The sequence below is a fragment of the Hipposideros armiger genome, unplaced genomic scaffold (assembly GCF_001890085.2).
Source record: "Hipposideros armiger isolate ML-2016 unplaced genomic scaffold, ASM189008v1 scaffold_163, whole genome shotgun sequence".
NCBI classification, from domain to species: Eukaryota; Metazoa; Chordata; class Mammalia; order Chiroptera; family Hipposideridae; genus Hipposideros; species Hipposideros armiger.
The window spans coordinates 1,258,792-1,279,275 of NW_017731513.1; the positions used below are offsets into that span (position 1 = coordinate 1,258,792).

Here is a 20,484-nt window from a genome sequence, read left to right on the forward strand (position 1 = left end):
GAGTGATTTACTTACAGGTCTCAGTGCTGTGAACGTTCCCAGGGCTGTGATTTTTCACTGGAATGGGGACGACCCAGTGTGGTCAACAGCATCTAAAAAGGAAGTTGCATAATGCAGATTTGGCATTATTTGGGAAAATATTTATTTCACATGTATAAAAGATATGATAAATTCCATAATTGTACATTGTAGTTGTTAAACATTTTAGAATTCAGTTTATATTAGACTTTATATACTATTAGATAACAGAATAAATCACTACTTCCTGTGTTTATCAGAATCTCTAAGACATACTTTCTTTCACTTACCTTATCTACTCATAGATTTCAGCTGAAGAAATAAAGGATAACCGGGTGGTCTTGTTTGAAATGGAAGCAAGAAAACTGGATAATAAGGTGGGTAGCTGATGCAGAGTTCAACCAGGATATCCTGTTTTGCCTCACTTTCATTCCTGTTTGAGGAGATAGAAGGCAATTAATAGGAACTGCACCATCTAACCATCAAGCCAAATTCTGCTTTCGTGTGTGTGTGTGTGTGTGTGTGTGTGTGTGTGTGTTTGCATGTTTGCAGACCTCTTAGACTGGTACCCACGGACTTTTTTTTTTTTATTTTGGAAAAATGAAAACATATACAAAAATAGAATAGTATTTTAAAAAATCTGTGTTCCCATCACCCATCTTATACAACTATAGCTCACGACCAATTTTGTGTCATCTCTACCCACCTACTTTCCTTCCTCCCAGACATCGTATCATCTTATCTGTAAATATTTTGGTGTATCTCTAAAGACTTCTTAAAAATATAATTGGTTACTATGTCTCTGAAACCTTTTTTAATCTATAAATTCCCGCTTTCCTGTTACTTCTTTCCTCCCTCCGTCATTCCCTGTCATTTGTCCCTCTCTCCCATCTATCCATTATCCATCCATCTGTGTGTCCATCCATCCATCCATCCATCCGTCCATCCGTCATCCATCTATCCATCTATCCGTCATCCGTCCATCCATCAGTCTGTCCGTCCATCCGTCCACCCATCCATCCGTCATCCATCCATCCATCTATCCATCATGCGTCCATCCATCAGTCTGTCCGTCCATCCATCCATCCTCCCATCCTTCATGGAACTTATTCAATAAAGAAACTGACTCCTTTCTCCTGTAGAAGTTCCCACAGTCAGTGCGAGGTGATTAAATCTCTGCTGTCATTCCACATGCTCTTCTCTCCACCTTTGTTTCCTGATTTCTGTAAGCTGGTCACTGAGTCGGGAGGTATGCTCTGATGGTATTTTGAATTGTTGGTCAGACAGTTTCATAGGCGGTGGCCCTTAATTCCATCAGGAGGCTCACACTGGTGAGTTGTGTCTTTTGGGATGTTAGTCACCACTGATAACTACCTAGATACATTATTTTATTAAGGGTCTGGAGAATAGTGGGATTCTCACGCTGTCATTTATCAGTGAGAGTCCTTCTACAGAGAGAAGTATTCTTCTCCACATCGAGTATTTATTTATTGTGAGACACAGTTTGTACAGAAAGGCAAATTAAAACGTTTGATTTTTTCCCCTATATTTACCATTTTTTCAGAATATATAAAGTTGGCTCCCTACTGTTCTCTAAAAGTGACCAGTGAGGGCCTGTGTTTGTGTGTTGTCTTTTATTTGTAGTACTGCTGTGAACCCTATCGACTGACTCTTGTTAGTGCTCAAAGAATTCCAACTCGGGCCTGGGAACCTCTTTAAGTTTGTCCCCGAGACCATCTAGCACAGCCCACGGGTTTTGGGCCGCTCCCCTGCTGTGGGTGACAGCTGCCCAGGCTCATTCTAGCCGGTCTCAGCCCCGCCTGGGGATTGGCCTCAGAGAACACAGCCTGGGGCAAGGCTGTTACTGTGTGCTGACTGTTGTCGCTCACTGTTCATAGGATTTTCAGTAGACAGTTATAGGGAAGACCTTTTCTTTAAAGAAAAACTAAATTATAAATTTACATAACTGTTTCCAACTCAGGTACAGAATTATGAGGCTTTACTTCTTTAACTGTATATTTACACCTCTTCCTCTTATGCAGAACATCTTGGTTCCCAATGATATTAACATAATTGCCTGTCTGTCTTCTCTTAACATAATTTCTAATATTTCTGAATGAACACATGCATGTTAAGGTTAAAATATTTTTCCTGAGAACACTGTGAGCTTTCCTTGATGTTCTTTTTGTTCTTAGAGTTATATTCCACTCAGTCAAATTCTTAACGTTTTAAAGAAATAATTCTTCTCTGAATGGTTATGCTGACACATTGACACATAGTTGAATTCTGCTTTTGATATTTAGGAATTACTTTTTTGAAAAAACTTTGATTTAAATTTGTTTTATAATCATGCAAGATTTACATGGTTCTACAGCCAAATCTCCAAGACAAAGTCTATTCATGAAATTTAGCTTCTTTCCCTGTCTGTTCTCTGTTCTTTTCTTCTTCCCTTCCTATAGGTAAAATTTTTTTTTTAATTTACATTTTATGGTTTAATCTTTCAATTTCCTAAAAAAAAAAAAAGTAAGGTTTTTTGTTTGTATTTGTGTGTGTGTACATATACATGTGTATGTTTGCCTATGTCTCTGTGTGTATATCCATATGTGTATGTGTGTGTCTATATAGATACGTGAGTATGTACGTATGCACATATCTGTGTTTGCGCTTCGGTTCCCCGTCCCCAGCCCCTGGGTAAGTGGATCACACCATGTGCAGCCTTTCCTCCACCTGGCCCTTTTCACTTAGCATATTCTGGAGGTCTGACTCAGGGACTTTTAATTCTTAGTGTTGTTCTACTGACAACTCATGAACTTTCAAACAAGGGCTGTTTTCTGACTTTCAAAGTGGTAACATTGCTATCCTGTCTTTCTCATAGGTTTATTTCTAGGATAAGAGACGGGGCATGTGAATGTGTTTTTGAAAAGTCAATTTCCTTATGCATAACACTGTTACTATAGAATGGGGCACAGAGAGGTTTAGTACGTACATGACCTTGCGGTTCTTCTTAGAGATAAGGTTAGCTTTGGAAAGTTCTGCACAGCCTCTGTTTTTTACTGTACCGCGTATGTCTCCAGCTTGACATTAAATTGTACTGTGGAGGGAAATGATACTATCTTAGTTCTTAATTTAGTACAGAGGTTAATTCCGGACTGAAAAATCTTCAGTGCAGGGACACAGCTGCATGATTTTTGTGGAGTTAACGAGCAGGTGCCCTTTCATTTTGACAAATGAGAAGCAATATATTCTAAGAGGTATGGAAATTTCAAAACGAAGATAAACAAAACTGAGAAAATAAAATCCTTCATAATCTCACTACTTGAGTTTAACCTCTGGGAGTGAGTTGTACAACCTTCCAGAACTTGATCTCATGTTTGTGTGTGTGTGTGTACATGTGTGTGTGTGTGTACACGTGTGTGTGCATGTGTGTGCGTGTGCTGAGGATGGCGATGAAAGTACTTGAGCACTCGCTGTGCTGGGGCGCTGTATAGGACCGCTGTGGTGAATGACGGAGGAAAAAGATGTATTTGTGCCCTGAAGTAATTCTCTTGTGCTTCCCACATGTGTACATCTGTCCCTTGTGTGCGTAAAGAAATGTGTGGAATAGACATAGAAAGATAAGATATGAAGTTAAGACTCAGCTCCATCAGTCATTAGAGATGTGATCTTGCAAATCGTTTACCCCTCTGAATCCATTGGATGGCTGGTAACTGCCCTGCCCTGAGTCAGCGTGAATGCTTGGGAAATGGTTTACATCCAACTAACTGCCCAGAGCCCTGTGAGAGCGCACACTGTCCACAGTGAGAACAAGCCCCAAACAGATTGTATTGTTTTTATAGTTGTAATATTTATATTGTATTTATAAGTCTCTCTGAAACCAAACTTGCAGAAATTCGAGCTACCAGACCTACCTTACTGATGATGGGTCGTGTTGGTCACTATTTTAAAGCCATCGTGTACTTTGAGACATGAGGGTGTGCTGCACGGGATTATGCGCAGTTGTCAGAAATGCCTTGCTGTAGACGTCAACTGGTCTTGACATGGTGAGGGGGGAGGTGGATTGTATCTGATGGACTCCAGGCACTGTTACCATGTAACAAGCATCACGTGTGGTTTCATGTCGTTTTTTTAAATGTAGGACCTATTTGGAAAGTCAGATCCTTACCTGGAATTCCACAAGCAGACATCTGACGGGAACTGGCTCATGGTCCATCGGACAGAGGTGGGCCTCCGAATTTGAAAACGGGGTTGGCGTTGTCTTTGGAATGGTAGTAATCTGAATTTGAAAAAACTCTGTTTCTATAAAAATATCAATCTGAGTTCAGACATATAGCCAGAGACACGGTCAGCGTGCTCATTTTGCTCCCGTTACTGAGGTGCTGCCGTGTTTAATTACTAGTAACATTTTCATTCTGAGAAACAGACGCTATGAAGAATGCTAAGATGTGTGCCCTGTACACTTGTACATTTTGCCTGCACACACATGTGTTCTCGCACACACGTGTGTTCTCTCACGCACGCGCGCACATACTTCCCTTGTGCAAAGCCGTCCTAATGTGAGCTGCAGACATCAGGACTGTTCACCTTTACACAGCGCGGCAGGTGTCTCTCTCTGCATCGCCCCACCTGAAAGGAGTAACACTGACTCAGTAACATTACCCGATGTCCCTTCGCCTTCAGCTTTCCCCAGTGTCCCCACGTTTTACATGTCCAGGATCACTTAGGGTTCACACTGTGCATTTGCTGCTATGGTCCTCTCCTGAGTCATCACGACCAGTGTGTGTGGCATTCTGGACTCTGTTTCCTGACAATTCGATCCAGACCAGACATTGTCACGAAGAACACTGTGTGCGTGCGTGCCCACGGTGTCCCGCTGCCCAGGACTGATGATGCCAGCCTTGGCTACGTGGTTATGCTGGTGACCGCCACATCTTCCGTGAGAACGTCCCGTTTCCCCTTCGCAGATAATAAGTGGTCCGTGCTGTGATACTTGGAGGCTGCGTGAACACCCTATTCTCCAGCATTTCACCCTGTGCTTTAGCATCCATTGATGATCCATACCAGAATCAGTGGTTATATTGGGCGTTATAAGATGGTGATTTTTTCCTACATCTTTCATCCCTTTACATGGATTAGCAGATACTCCCCTTCCACATCCTCTTCTTTGTTTTGGTGTCATCGTAGACACATGGATTGTTATAACACAGTGTGTTCATTATGTTAGAATTCATGACGTCATTATTTTATGGTACAGCAGAGTCTCAGCTGCCCTTGACCTCACCCTGCCCTGGGTCTGGAATGAGCCTTCCCGGAAGCACCCCATCCTTCAGAGGGTGGCAGTATTCAGACTCCAGACCTGAGTGCCAGCTGTCCTCGTGCTGCTGGGATGTCGCTGCATTTAGGCCTTTTCAATGGACTCAGCTGGGACACATGTCTCTGCTTCTATCTGCTTATTATGTCTGCATATGTACTGAAACCCTTTAAAGTATAAACCAGAACTGTCTCTTCTGTTCAGATGCAGCCAGCACGGTTCTGTCTCAGCCTTCCTTACCCCACATTTGAACCTGCTGTGTCCTGAATGGAAGGCCCAGCACAGTCAGTACTGTGTGCCTCCCAGGGCTACCCTGCCATGGGTGCTGCATTTCCCAGTTTTCACGTTCCTCAGAATGGGGACAACCTATCACAGTTTTCACATCACAGTTGTACGATACTGTCTAGCTCGTTTTTCAGGGAAAAAGTTGACTGGTCACAGACATGAAGGATGGTTGGCGAGAGTGTAGCAAGAATCTAGGAAAGGCAGGAGCAAAATGTTACTGAACTGAATGTTTTTCTAACTCTGAATCTCTGAATCTCCATTTTTCTAGGTTATTAAAAACAACCTGAATCCTGTTTGGAGGCCTTTTAAAATCTCGCTTAACTCCCTGTGCTATGGAGATATGGACAAAACTATTAAGGTAATTTGAAATTATACATACACACATACTCGCCTCTTTTGTACAATTGATTAGTATTTAAAGAAAGTAAATGATACAACAGAGACTGTAGGACTCATATTTAGGAATACTAACGGAAATGTCTCCGGTAGGAAAATAGTTTGAAGGGTTGACATGTTTGACTAATTTTTTTACCTAATGCTGAACCAAACATTGTGATTTTTATTTTATTTTTCATTTTTTAAAATAAAATTCCAATTCAAATCTTTTTTTCCTTTTAACAAGGTCCCTTTGCTCTACGAATAGGAATCTTTAACTACCCTCTTTGCCTTTGGTGTGTCCTTTGCAGATAAAAACAGATGTTACTTTTAAGAACCCAGAGCTTTTTTTTTGTAATGAATATGGTGATGGCAAAGGACAAGCATAGGATTTAGAATCAGACCACGTGCCAAGTCTTGATTTAGCCCTTTAAGCAGCTAAGGGATCTTGGGTGGGTTATCTACTTTTTTACTTATGTGTATATATTAGAGAAAGTAAGGTCTACACTATAAAAAAACTGAGGATTACATTAATGAAAGTGAAAGTTTTGTAAACTGTTGAACCCAGTACAGATGCTGTTATTACAGAAAACTGCTTCGTTTCTTAGATCCATAAAAATTTGTCCTGTAACCATCAATACAAGTATGATTTGCGTGATAGTTCCAGCAGCAGTGAAAATCTAGGTACTGTCGGGGAGGAAGACACTTTCCCGCACCCTCATGGTTCTTTCAGAGGCTCTAATGATCAAATAGACAGGATACAAATTTGCTAGAGAAAGTGACCAAATGTAGTTTCACACATAAGTATGGGAACTCATCATACATGAGCGGTTCAGAGACAGAGAGGGAAGTTGAGGTCTAGAAGGCTTTCAGAGGGAGGGGGAGGCCAGGCGCCTGGGCTGCAGGTCACTGCGGGGAGAGCACGTGCTCCGTCATTATCAGGCTGCCCTGCCATGCAGGCCGGTAAAGCCTGTCTAGTGATAACTCTTATTGTGGGCCAGGCTCCTCATTTAAATTCTTCTAGCTAGTTCAGGGGGGAACAGAAGTTTCTCTTGAGCCTGCAGTGTCCCAGTTGCCTTTAGCTTGAAATAATCCAAATACCACAGAGGCATGTATAGTACAAAATAATAGTGGAAAACTGGCTCTAAAGATTGACTTCAGGAGCAAGTCATCAGTTTGCCTCAAATAATCGCATAAAAATTAAAAAAAATTACTTTTTATTGTTATACTAAATCTAGAGCTTTTGCTTTTCACATTAAAAATAGTAAGTTGAAACTTCATTAGATCTGAGAAGCAAAAAAAGCTGGGAAAAATATGCCTAAATCCAAACTATTTGACTGTTTGTAATATGTTAACAATGAAACAATGTTTTTTAAACTTTTTCTGCACACAGTGGCTTGCGTACAGGGCTATTTTATTAGAGTAAGTAAACTGATTTTCTGAGTTTCCTCTGATGAGTGTTTTCCATTCTTAAAGTTCTTCAGTTTGCTTTGATGACACGTGACTTGGTTTGCCACATCATCACTCATTATTTCTTTAGCTCTTTATTTCTCTGCAGTATCAGAAAGTCACATGTTCGGAAACTGCTTGGAGGTTGAAGTAGAGTTAGGGAGCAGAGGAGAGGGTTAGAGTCCCAGGAACCTCTTTGCTGCGGTGTGAGTGTGCCCGTGTCATCCGTCTAGCATGAATTATTATTTTCACAAGGCCAAACGAGTAAGAGAGATCATCACGCATGCCGCCATGTGGGAATGCCTTAGCGAGTGTAGTGTTGTGTGGTGTGTGCATTCTTTACATATATACATATGCACAGATGTACATATGCATATATTTCAATTTCACAAGCACCACTGAGACTGTTGTTTAGAACAGACAACAGTATGGGTTTTTGAATTCTTGAGAAATGAAATGACAAATCATGACATCATCTTCTGTCCACATGCACCAGCATTATAAATGCCACATTTTTCTTTAGCACCAAACATTGGCCTGCAACGGGGCAACAGTGAGCTTTTCTACATATTTATTACAGTGAGTTATCCGAAATTACAGTTGAAAAATATTTTTACATTCCCTGAAGTTTCAGGCAGACTAAACACGAACAGCGTTAGCGCTTCACAGGCTGAGTTTAAATAAAATCTTGGCATTATCAAAGCTTGGTCTTGTCATAGGTATATATTGTGGTTTCCTGAATGCAAGTCTAAAATATAAAGCTCTGTTGTCCATAATTTAAAAAAAACCTATTAAAAATAAAATTATTAAAATATTAAGATTGTTTTTTACTTTTTCTTAGTTTTAGTTCTTTTAGGAAAAAAAAATTATTAAAATCATTAATTTTCTTTCCCCTGACAAACTAGAATCAGAAAAAGAGCTTTGGGCTTAAAAATTGAGCGTCAAAAATACTTGCATAGGGCAAGAGTCAAGCCGTCTGAACTGCTCAGTGACCAAAGTGCGTGCAACAAATAAAAACTCTTTAACAGTTACTCCAAATTGCAATTCTAGACCTTGTTTGTTTTTATTAATTGATTGGTGTTTAGTCTTCCTGAATAAAAATGGAACTAGAATATGGGATGAAAGACTTCCTGTTATTAAAGCGCCCATTTCACTTCTCATAGAACTGAGAAGAGAGGAGTCACCTTGCAGGTGAGCATATGTAAATCCTGACATTTGTGGTGACATTTATGAGATTTGTATGACTCTGTAGAGGATAACGCAGGACGGAGGGCTGCCAGGGGAAACACTTCTGCGTCACAGGCGTGTATTCTCAATCGCAGCCGCTAAGATTCAAGTGGCCTTAGCACAGCGTTCCCCTATGTGGGTTACCACACATGACATGTCATCTTCCCAGACCATCGAATTCTCTGCCTGCTGCCCAAGCCCAACTAGGTCATGTGTGCCGTGCGCACAGTAGATGTTTGCGGGCCTGAAACAACGTTTTGGAATCCTAAAGCTCCATGAAAACGTTGGTTACGCAGCGAGCTCCGTGAGCACCTCTGCTCGCTCGTAGTTCATCCCACCTTGAATTTCTTGTTGTGACAGATATTCAGGTATCTCATGAATATTTACTCTTCAGCTACATCTGTCCACCTGGCACCAAACTGCATGCAAACCATACTGTCTCGGCTGTGTTCTGTCTGCTGTAAGAAAGAGGCGAAATTAATGAGAGCCGTAGTGAAGGCCAGACTTCATCTGTCTCGCGTGGACAGAGTAACTCTCAGTGGGCGCCCTCGTCCTGGAATTTTCCTGTTCACTGCAGGGCTGTGACCCTCAGAGCTGCAGATCTGACCTGCCTTTCCAGATGCAGGAATGGAATACAGTTTCCATAATTCTAACTCATCTGGAATTTAATTGTGCATGTTTTAGCTGCCTTGGAAACTGACTTCCTTTCTTCCTCCAGGTAATGGCTTTTGGCCACTGGGCAGGCGTAACAGGGTAAAGAAGTGGGTGAGAAAGAGGTGTCATTCCACTTTGATTTCATCCGCCTTTGCAGTGGGCATGATAGACGAACTGGAAAGTGCTTAAAGTGGAATTGAACAGTATTTGTTTTTCCTCTGCCTGTGATCCTAGAACCCATCCCAAGGATAGCTGGAGTTTGAGGGTTTCAGCATTGCTTCTCCGGGAAGTAGCTCCTTCTCCAAGTAGGACTGCATAATAAATGTTTTCATTTATTTTAATTAGAAGGGCGCTTCTTGGTAAGTCCTTTCTAACACACGTATGTTGATTTTTATATATTTTTGTTATACTAAATTCTAGGTAGAGTGCTATGATTATGATAATGATGGATCACATGATCTCATCGGAACATTTCAAACCACCATGACCAAACTGAAAGAAGCCTCCAGGAACTCGCCGGTAAGCTGCCTCCTTGTGGTCAGAATATACCTAGCACTTTGGCCTTGTCGCCGTTACTTCCATTTTCCCCTTGGTATAGCAGACAGTTCACCATGTTCTCACTCTACACTACAGAATGCTTGGAAACCTGTGGATTTATGTGTTTAGCAATCAGATGATCCAAAATTCGTACTGGGGTGTGAGTTTGCATTAATATTTAGCGGTCTGGTTGTCTTGGCTACAGACAACATAGATGGTTTGATTGAAAATCCTTAGTTTTAAAGTGTTTGGCATTTCATTGGTCACAGTACTTGCTATCCATAGCACTGGCCCAGTACCTGGGTTTGACCTGGACATGCTCCTACGCCCAGCCCGACTCTCCTCTCCCACGTGTCCTTCAGATTAGGGACTACGAGGCTGCCGTCTAACGGCACTGATTTTGGTAGGATCATTGGTCAGCCTTCACTACATTCAGTTCATTACTTAGCATCCCAGCATATTTCTAAGAGTGCCTCTGAGACTGTTCTGTCTGAGCCAACGTGGCTAAAAACCGTGCCAGAGCGTTTTATAAGTACAACTTTAAATTGCATCCGCGCTATTTACCTTTCTATATAGTTTGAATGAGATCAGTTGTTAACCCCCGTTATAGCTGGCTTAGAATAATAGGAGTGTTTATTAGCTGCTTGAAGACAGAATAATGCTCATACATATAGCATTTAGTTTTGAAAATACAGCCATGGAGTTTCAGAGGTAGGAAGTCATGGTCGGGTGAGACGGGTCTGTTTTGCCTCATCATGTAGGCGAGATGACCTAAAAGAAGATGCTGATGGTTTTAGATCAAAACTGAAAACCTAAATGAATAAATAAAACTTATGAGCCATTCGGTTTAACTGATTGGGAGACATGAGTTTTAAACCAACAGAGGGACTGTAATTTTCAGTGGGTCACGTGGAGATGTCCAGTCTGCCCCTGTTCCATGGTCATGAAGCCCCTCTCTGTCCAGAAGCCGCCTAGACAGAGATGCTGGTGGGATGTAGGTGAGGCTTTTCAAACCCCACCTAGGTTTAAATGCTTGGAGTTAACAGTCTGTCACTTAAAACAACAGCAAAGTTCGGCTATGAATATTCCATTTTAAGATTGTTTTTTTAAGGCAGAACTAATGGAAAATGGTGAAACGTGAACACTTAAACGAAAGCAGGCTGCCGAAAGGACCTAACTGTATGGAGTGGTCTGGATTGTTGCTTCCCTGGCTTCAGTCTGTTGTTATTTTTCAGAGTGCGTCAGTGAGTTGCTTTTAGAAGACAGTGAACTAACCGCTAACTGTACAGTACTGATGGCCATGCCAAGGCTCCCTCAGTCCAGCTCACTTGTGACAGGAAGGCTTCTAATGTTGCTGTGGTGACAGGGCCTGCCCGGCCCTGTTCTTCGGAGGCAGGGCTGGGTCCCAGCATCTCCGGCCCGGTGCCTAGCCCGGCTCCTGCCGCTAGGGGTGCTCTGCAGCAGTGTGAGCTCATGAGGGGGTAACGCCACTGGGGCCGCTCTGCATCCCACACAGCCACTCATTAGTATTTAGGGAGATGGCTGAGACTGGCAGGATCCTGGACCAGCACGGACTTTAACTTCATTTTGTTTTGTATCATTGTAGCAAATGTACTTTTTCATGTTTGAGCCTTAGAAGGTTTTAATGACTCTGTCTAGGGTACATTAGTTGCTCTCTATTTACCAGAAGAGGCAACTCCTCTGTATACAATGAGTATCCATTATGTTCTAATGATTAGGTAAGACAGTGAGAGTTTGATGGTATAACTTGGGGTCATTATACCCTAGCTATGAGAAACAATTAATGAAATGAAACACCTGAGGACAATACAAAGCATGTCACTAAGTTTTATATGGTGAAGAAGTTTAAGGAGGTGGGTGGAGATCAGAGAAGAGCAGAACCGTAGTCGATGTTACAGAGCAGGATGACTTGAGCCAAGCCTTACGGATGACAGGTGGGTAGGAATGACAGGTATGGGCAGGACCAGGCTGTCTGGGCAGGAACGATCCTGAGGCAAACATGAATCTATTTCTAACACGTATTCCCAGTGGAAAGGGCTTCATGTACTTCTATTTTCTGATGGTAGGTTTTTTCCTTCTTTTCTAAGCAGCATAGTTTTGTTCTTTGTGACGGTAACAACCAGAAGTAATATTTCATTTATTTCCTTTATTGTAAGGAAGGAAGATTATTACTTGGAGCATTTTGAAGGAAATGTATACTCAGGAACTATTTTAAAAGATATGTAATTTAGAAGTGCCTTTTGGGAATTTCACTGATAAATATTTCACGAGCTTAATGTATTGTGGCATTGTTTCAGAGTTGTATTTTGCAACAGATCTATATTAGTAGGTGGTTTGATTCCAAGAGAAAGGTCATCCGTTTAAATTCACATTGGCATTTCTAATATCGGTAGTGAGAATTAAAATTTGGCTCTTCTTCCCACAGATTGAATTTGAATGCATAAATGAGAAAAAGAGACAAAAGAAGAAAAGCTACAAGAATTCAGGGGTCATCAGTGTGAAACACTGTGAGGTTAGTGCTCTGGACCACTTTTAGCGTCATGAGATCATCGATTCTTCTATCGATGTTTTATATCAAACTAACACTTGAATTTTGGGCAGTTGAAAATTATATAAGCATCTGGGCATTTTAGGGAAAAGAAGAGAGTAGGAAACAGTAAAGAAATCTTTTAAGTAACTTCCAAGGTATGACAGTGTTTTAGCAAAAGCAAAGCATGTTACAGTTTTCCAACATCTTATGAAATGGGAGACACTGAGGACTTTTCCCAGTGCGTCCGTTGAAACGATGCTGTGACAGTGGAAGGAAACACCCAAGAGGTTTCTTACAACTGACAAGCGGGTTTTTAAAAAATCTTGTTCATGATGCTTATTAAAGCTCTCAACATAATAGACTCATTGTTAGTTTCTTAAAACTTAAACTTGAGTGTATCTCCTCTTTGGTCCTTAATATTTTAATCTGAACATTGCTGTAATTATCGCGAGGTAAAATCTTCCAGATTCGTGACATGTGGGGCGGGGTCTTCCACGCAAGCGCAGGGTGGTTTCCGTGTGTGTATCATGTTCTGTTCGGTTTATAAACTGTAAAGCGTTTGCCGCAGAGCTCTCCGTCTGCCTTGTGCGTTGAACAGCCTGATTCTGACAGCTGCTGTCTCTCTTTAGATCACAGTGGAGTGCACATTCCTGGACTATATCATGGGAGGATGTCAGCTGAATTTTACTGTAAGTAACTCGCTGAATTTTTCAAAGTAGGCTGTAACATGTTACTTTTTTTCTTCCATTTTCAGTGTTCTTCCTTTTCCTGTAAAACTGACTTTGTGAAGAAATTTACAGACTCTGTTTAGTATGGTGTCCTTACACATGTGGTCCAGGTGCATCACGAAGCTTTCAGCTTTGCTGATAAGATCTGTTTCTTGGGACAGAAAGCAGATATGTACAACCCAGCGATTACCATGCAGCAATTTAAATACTAAGTGCCAGACGTACAGAAACCAGCCCTATGTCTAAAGTCACGGGTGTAATAATTCATGATCGAAGGCACCTAGGAAATAGGAACAGCTGCCTGTTGGCTGCTGAGGCTTCAGTTGTTAGAGGGTGGAGATACCTGTGTCTCAGGCATTTGTTAGGAAGCAGAGGGGGCTGGACATCTACGACTCATCTGACGTTCTGGACGTCAGCACAGGTGTCCCACCTTCCCCAGTGACGGCTCTCGTTGTCCTTGCAGGTTGGGGTGGACTTCACCGGCTCCAATGGAGACCCCCGGTCTCCCGACTCCCTGCATTACATCAGCCCCAACGGTGTGAATGAGTACCTGACGGCCATCTGGTCTGTGGGCCTCGTCATTCAGGATTATGACGCGTGAGTATGGCTTCTCCTCACTCCCCGAAAGGGCAGTTTCTGTCCCACCTGCTCGACCTCTCGTAGAGCAGGTGGGGTAGTAACTTTCTCCTTGAAATGTCTCTCATCTTACCTTGTCCTTTTGTCTCTTTGTGGCAGTCCTGGTGTTTACCTTCGACCTGTAATCATGGTCTGTGGTCACGTACGGTGTACTACGTACAAGTTGCTCTTGTTTCTTTGATCTAGTTTCCTTGGGGTTTACTCATTAGGAAATGTTATCCGTGAGACTGAAGTCCAGGTGATACTTTCTGTAAACACTCATAGACACTATTTCTTAACATATCTATTTCCTTGGCAGTCATTGTCAAATTATTTTCTTAATGGTGGCTTTGAACAAGTGTCTAAGGATAACGTGACCTAATTGCTGCAAAATATTTTGAATCAATTCTCAATGGATAGATTTTGAATAGATTTAAATAGGTCCTTTTGAAGATTTACTAAATAATAGAAAAAAAAATCTGCATTTGTAATTTTTTTGTTCTGGATCTGTTAGGGCACAATCTAAAATTTTACTTGTTTTTACCTATTATTTTATGATAAAAGCCCTTACATACTGATGGAGCTTTTCATTAATCTGTTATGACATTTAAAGAGGTGAAATTTTTAGGCAAATGCAATGAAATCTAAAGCAAACGCGGCAATTCCAATATCAGCGTTAATAGAATTTAAGGCAAAACACAGTAAATATAATAAAAAATTACTTTGTAGAACACTCTGTTATATAATCCAATATGAAAAATAACCAGACATGTTTCATAACAGTGTCAAAGTATTTCCATTAAAAATAGCTAGAAATATAATAAAAATTTCAAAGTAACACAGTTATAATGGGGCTCATATAAAGAGTAAAACGTTTAGAGGTTTGCTCTCTCAAACTGCCTCCTAGAAGTTAATAACAAAAGGACAACTAAAGAAAATTTACCATATGGAAATAAAAAAACAAATTTAAGTGGCTCTTAGATCAAAGAGAAAATTGAAGTGTAATAATAGACTTTCTAGAAGTAAAAGGTAATGAGAAGACTAGTGGTGCTATCTTTATAGAGGAGAATTTCTGGCTTTATGTGCTTTTATTCTTAAACAAGAAGAATAAATGAATGAGCTTTTCAATAAAATAAAATTAAAGACTAGGAAGAAAAAATAAAGACCTAATCGTAGTAGATTCCACATGCATGTTAGCTGCTAGGTGTCAGGGACAATTTAAAGTACTTCGCACACAGTGTTCAGCTAGTCCTCATGCTCGCTGTGAGGCGGGCACTGTCACCTCTGCACTGGACAGGGAACCTGAGGCATGGGGTCACGTCACTTGTCCAGGGTCACTCTCTGGTTACTGACAGAGACCGAGTGAGCTTGGGCTGTGTGGCTCCAGACACGCGCTCAAAGCTGAACCACGCTGTACTTCCTTTAACACAAAGTTTTTTTAAAAACCCAACAAATTATTAAGTGAAGAGATGATTTTTTGCAAGTTCAACAAAACTGAGAGAAATCTTTGTCAACACTGACCCCCTTGAAAGAGAAAATATGTATACAGTATTAGTAATGAGATAGAGATTATAAGCATAAATCAGGAAAAAAACATTAAAAATCCTAAGTTAATACTCTACACAACTTGATGCTGTCGCATTGGAAAATCTGCAGTACAGGATGACTTTTCAGGAAGCTTTGACTTACCAAAGTTGACTCAGAGGCAGAAAACTGGAACAGAGCAGGGACCACGGGCGGAATGGGACAGCCACCCCTCACAGGCAGAGGGTGAAACAGCTTCCGGGCGAATTCCAGCGGGCCTGTGAGGAACGGGTCCACGCCAAGTCAGCATTGCGTGCTGTCAAGGAGTGAGCGTGCAGAGAGGTGGTCAGATGCAACAGAAAATTAAAGATCCGCCATGTCTCACTGACCAGCAGTCGCCGATTCAAGGAGTTAGGGAAAAAGCTCACAACTCATGATGCAGTAGACTGAGAGTGGATTCAGGTAGAGGTCTGGGAGCTTTAGGGAGGAAAACTGCAGGATTGTACCCAGGGGCGAAGAAGGAAACTTGCTTAAATGGAAAGATATACCACAGTTTTAGATAGACAGATGTCATAATGATGTAGGATAGAAAACTTCCCCCTAAATTAATAAATTTTTATCAAAAATGCAATGGAAGCCTGACGAAATGATTCTTAAAATGTTCTAGACGTGAAAATGAATCAGAATAGCCAGTTTTTATTTTCAGGAAACAAGGAAACGGGAATTTGTTCTAGCAGATATTAAAACATTTGAAAGCTATATTAGTTAAAATTATGAAACTAGTACATGACCAGTGGGACAAGATGAGACATCTAGAAATAGACCCGTGTGTGTGTGACGTTAGTCACTGAGAGAGATGGCGTTTGGGGGGAAAGGGTGGGAACACCTGTCAGACTGGACAGGACCTGAGTTTGGATTCCTGACTCATACCTGTAGGTTAGGATGCCGTTCTGTCCACACTCAGACAAAACTGCTGAGTGGACACCCAGAACCAAAGTGGTTTTCACAGAATAGAGGTTTCTCTCTCTTTCATGGTACATGTGCAGAGGTGAGTAGTTGAGGACTGATAGGGCGCTTTTGCCATTGTCAACCTGTAGTCCCACCCCTGGGAGCTGCTGTGATTCATCTTGTCCAGCAGCAGGACAGGAGAGGGGGCCGCGGTGCGTGGGGGGCACAAGTCGCTTCTGCTCACACCTCCCTGGCCAGCCCCTGACCACTGGGCTGCGTGCAGCCCAGAGGAGCAGGGGTGGAGCTGTGTGGCCCGTGGCCGGTGTCCTGTTACTGGAGGGAGAGAATGGGTATCCGGGGAGAGTGGCGTTTTCTGCTTCATACCGTCCTCCAGAACGTTCAGGTGAATCAGGCATTTCATATCAAAAGCAAGCCTCGAACGTTCTGTGAATTGTTCACAGTACCGCAGTGAGCAAGCCCTTTGAGTAAGATGCAGAGGGGACGAAAGAATGGTTATTCATTCCCATTAATGTTAAAACTATCAAAGGAAAGATATTTTAAATAAAGTGAAAGACAGATTATAAATAGGGAAAAATATTTTGGACATATATGACATAGGTTCTATCCTCAATGCAAAAAGGACCAGTAAGAATTAATATAAAAAAAGAGTATCCCTAGTAGAAAAGTTAGCATATTCGTCCCAGTGGCGTGGGGCAGGACACTGGGGGTCTGTCAGATGGGGACAGTGTCCATGCATAGGGACACTCAGCACCCGCCATTCACAAGTGCTGTGTGTTTAGGTCCATACTTCCTCATCCCTAAACCGCTGGGGCAGATACTCGTACATTTTGCTGCAGAAACGTGAGAGTTTTATGTGGCATTTGACCATATTTCTGTGTCTAAGTGTATGAATTGTCATATTATGTGGTGAGAATGAAGGCTATAAATAACCTCAGATCAGCTGAGCTCACGTTTTACTGCCACATGAGTTTGTAGTTAACCAGTGAAAAACCCTGTGGTCTTTAGGGCTTAATGGATTTATCAACATATTTGTTCAATGCAATAATATACAGTATTTAAGTGGAAAAGGACATGTTATAAAATATGATTATAAACTCCATTTTTATAAATATGTATGGAGACATTTTTCTCCCTCAATGTACATAAAATATTTGGAATAAGAATTGCCAAATATTAACATTTTTTTCCCCTCTGGCAGTTATTACGGGTAATCTTTGTTTTATCTCTATATTTTTTTAAAGATTTTAAATTTAAAAAATAAGCTTGTATTGGTTTCATTATGAGTAAAGATAAAACTCTTTCTATTTTGAAAAAACAATCTTTTACTTATTTCAAATTTTCTTCTTAGCGATAAGATGTTTCCAGCTTTTGGTTTCGGCGCTCAGATACCTCCTCAGTGGCAGGTAAGAGGAAATCCCATTTTTAGATTTGCCTCCTAGAAAAGCACAACCAGCCTCTTCAGTGCTCTCTGCTTTTTTCAGGTTTCGCATGAATTCCCCATGAACTTTGATCCATCCAACCCCTTCTGTAATGGTGAGTTAAAAACACCCACGGAGAGTGTACACTGAAAGCCTCACCGGCGTTTGTTACTCGCTTTCTTCTTGTGATTTAAAGCTACTCAGTTCCGGCTCTGGGTGTCTTGTATTTCCCTTCTGCCGGAGGGAGCAGAGCTGCACCGGCTGGGGGTTAGAGTGGTGACATAAGTGACATAACTGGGGATGAGGCCTGCAGGCCAGGCTCCTCCCCCTTACGAGGTCTGACAGCAGAAGAATGCTCAGTCTTGAGAACAGATTGTTAAAAAACAGCCATAGTGTTTTCGCCTATAAGCTGATTTTAAAATGAACCTTCAGTGAAATGAGTAATTCGGTATACGGATCTCTGACACTCTTCTCAGAGTGGCAGTCACTCTGTACAAGGAGGTGTCTGGAATCAAATTCCTTGTCACCCAAACGTCTTCCGTAGCAGGTGGGCCAGGCTCAAGGCGCAAAGTGTCACAGTCCAGTAGCAGCCTTCCTCTGTGTAGGAGGCAGAAGGCCTGCATTGTGTTCCATTTTTTTTCCTTATATTTTTCAAATATGCAAGTGCTTCCTCCTTTTTACCCCCTTGAGCAATTAACCAAAAATGCCGAATCTCTACAAAGTTTATAAACTTGGAGGAGGAAGGGGAGGTGGGGCAGCGGCTTACCGCTGCAGACAGACGGCCAATTCCCCGCCAAAGGCCCTGGCAGTGACCGCACGCGTCGTTTCTAACAGAGGGGCCGCCCGCTCCTCGTCCTAAACAACATCCAAAAGGCAGCGACACGGACATTCTGCTGGGAGACTTGGTATCACGGTGCAGTGTTCCTTCAGTGTTCTTCCAGTGGCTGGCTGTGACCTTTTTTTTATCTGGACCCATTTGAAACTGGGAATATTACTCTTTTCAAGAAATGTGTTTTGTGCTTATGACGCTGGAACAATTTTTGGAATTTGTAATTAGGTGTCATTTATTGCCAGTGAATATGGATGACATATCATATGATAATTCATTTTAGAAGTTCATTTACTCTGATGATATGGGCCCATCTTTGGGCTGCCAACAAGTGCAGCTTTCCTACTTTTGGTTTATAGTCTGGAAAAAAAGAATCCGTTTGATTTTAAACAAAAGAGATACTGTACAGAAAAAATACAGCCCATGTGAGGGCCAGGAAATGGAATCCCTTTTTTATGATCAATCACTGATTTATTTGCCCAGAAACATGTTTCATTTGTTCCTGTAATGCAAAGAATTTTGGTGTAATTCTGTTTTAGTAGAGGAACTGAAGGTAGTTGCTACTTGTGAAGAAATTGAATTCATAGGTTGTACACCTTCAAATTGAAAAGCAAGCTAAGGTGACAGACATGGGAGGAAATATTCTTGCTGCGGTTACACTCAGTTTTTCTGCAGCGTGTATCGTTGTGGTAAGATCCCACTGCTGGCCTACGCTGATGCTATTTCTGTTACTACTGGACTGACTGACCACTAGTCATAGCTTCACCTCGTGATGTAAAATCACCCCCAGGTGTGACTGTTCCATTCACCAAGGTTGGTCACGAGACTGCTTATTCCTAAGTTCAAAGTAACAAGAGGACTTTATGGGAACTCTGCAATTTGAGGAGGAGACCGTCTGTGAAGCTTTGAAACCAAGTACATGCTTGTCCTCCATGCTGATCTCCATTCTGTTGGCCATCTTTAAGCAGGAAGCCCGTTGGGTTTCCATTAACCATCTCTGGCGGCAGGCCTCCTTGATCTCAGCGTACCGCGGGATTTCTGGAGGACTCCCAGCACCCACCCACCCACTGGGGCGTCTAATGTGGGGCAGGTTCAGCAGCTGCACATGTGGCACTAAAGCTTTGTCCCCGTGCTGGCTCCAGGAATGTTGTTTGACTTTCACCAGCTATGCTGTTAGGACAGGCCGCCAGCCCAGCTGCCTGCTTTGCATATCACTTCCTGTGGCTGGGCGCAGCGCTGCTGTTTCCTCTCCATCTGGACTCAGGCTAGGGCAGCAGCTGCTGTCGGGCTGTGCTGCTCCCACCACACAGGGAGAGCAAGGTTGCTGGTGGCAACAGGCAGTGGCTCAGCTAGATGTGGTGTCATGTCCATTTACGTGCGGTGGTCAGAGCTAGTCAGGGGGCCCTGCCCAGGCTCCTGTGCTGAATACCCAGTCGGCCTGGGCGGGGCCCAGAAACCCGCCCGTGGTACAGAACCGGTACAGGAGTCGGAAGCAAACATGGACGGCAGCCCACAACCACGCCAACCTCTGAGTCACTGAGCAAACCCTCGACTCGAGTCAGCAGTAGGTTCACAGCCAGCTGGCACCTCTGCAGCCTCTGGACACAGATGCAAACATTTCCCCATTTAATCAGTAACTTTTTCTTACCTCTTGACGTCAGTTGTATGATGCAGCCTCTTTTCATGGTTCTTTTTCCATCGGAGTCTCATTCCTAAAACACATCAAAATTAAGCATTATCATAATCCTACTGTAGGTTAATGAATCATTTAGCTGAGATGAAGCTAAATGCCTTCTGGGGGAAGGTAGCGTTCACAGGTTCGGGGTGGAGCCCAGCTGTGGAGTTTTGTGGCCCACTCACAGCTCAGAGAAACTCCTGAATGTGCACCTTGGACTGTTGAAGGCACTGCATGTGGACACGTATGTGTGAGAAAGTAGCTGCGTGGGGATGATGAGCAGTCGCGCTGCGCCCGGGAATCTGAGTGTGGCTTGTTTCCT

At 42.3% G+C, this 20,484-nt stretch overlaps 1 protein-coding gene and 1 long non-coding RNA gene across 3 annotated transcripts in view; one reads left to right on the forward strand and one right to left on the reverse strand.

Moving 5' to 3' along the window:
- CPNE3 (copine 3) overlaps nt 1-20,484 on the forward strand; it is a 41,822-nt gene that overhangs the window by 15,641 nt on the left and 5,697 nt on the right. For both annotated transcript variants that reach the window (XM_019651658.1, XM_019651657.1), the window contains 9 exons: nt 324-395; nt 4,154-4,237; nt 5,880-5,969; nt 9,737-9,835; nt 12,300-12,386; nt 13,034-13,093; nt 13,596-13,729; nt 17,589-17,643; nt 17,722-17,773. In XM_019651658.1, coding sequence (XP_019507203.1) covers nt 324-395; nt 4,154-4,237; nt 5,880-5,969; nt 9,737-9,835; nt 12,300-12,386; nt 13,034-13,093; nt 13,596-13,729; nt 17,589-17,643; nt 17,722-17,773 — 733 coding nt within the window. The remainder of the gene's footprint in view (nt 1-323; nt 396-4,153; nt 4,238-5,879; nt 5,970-9,736; nt 9,836-12,299; nt 12,387-13,033; nt 13,094-13,595; nt 13,730-17,588; nt 17,644-17,721; nt 17,774-20,484) is intronic.
- Nucleotides 4,247-20,482, reverse strand: LOC109387601 (uncharacterized). Its single transcript, XR_002125041.1, has 3 exons — nt 20,136-20,482; nt 15,437-15,587; nt 4,247-4,641 (listed from the first exon to the last, which is right to left on the reverse strand). It is a non-coding gene; the product is annotated as an uncharacterized LOC109387601 (long non-coding RNA).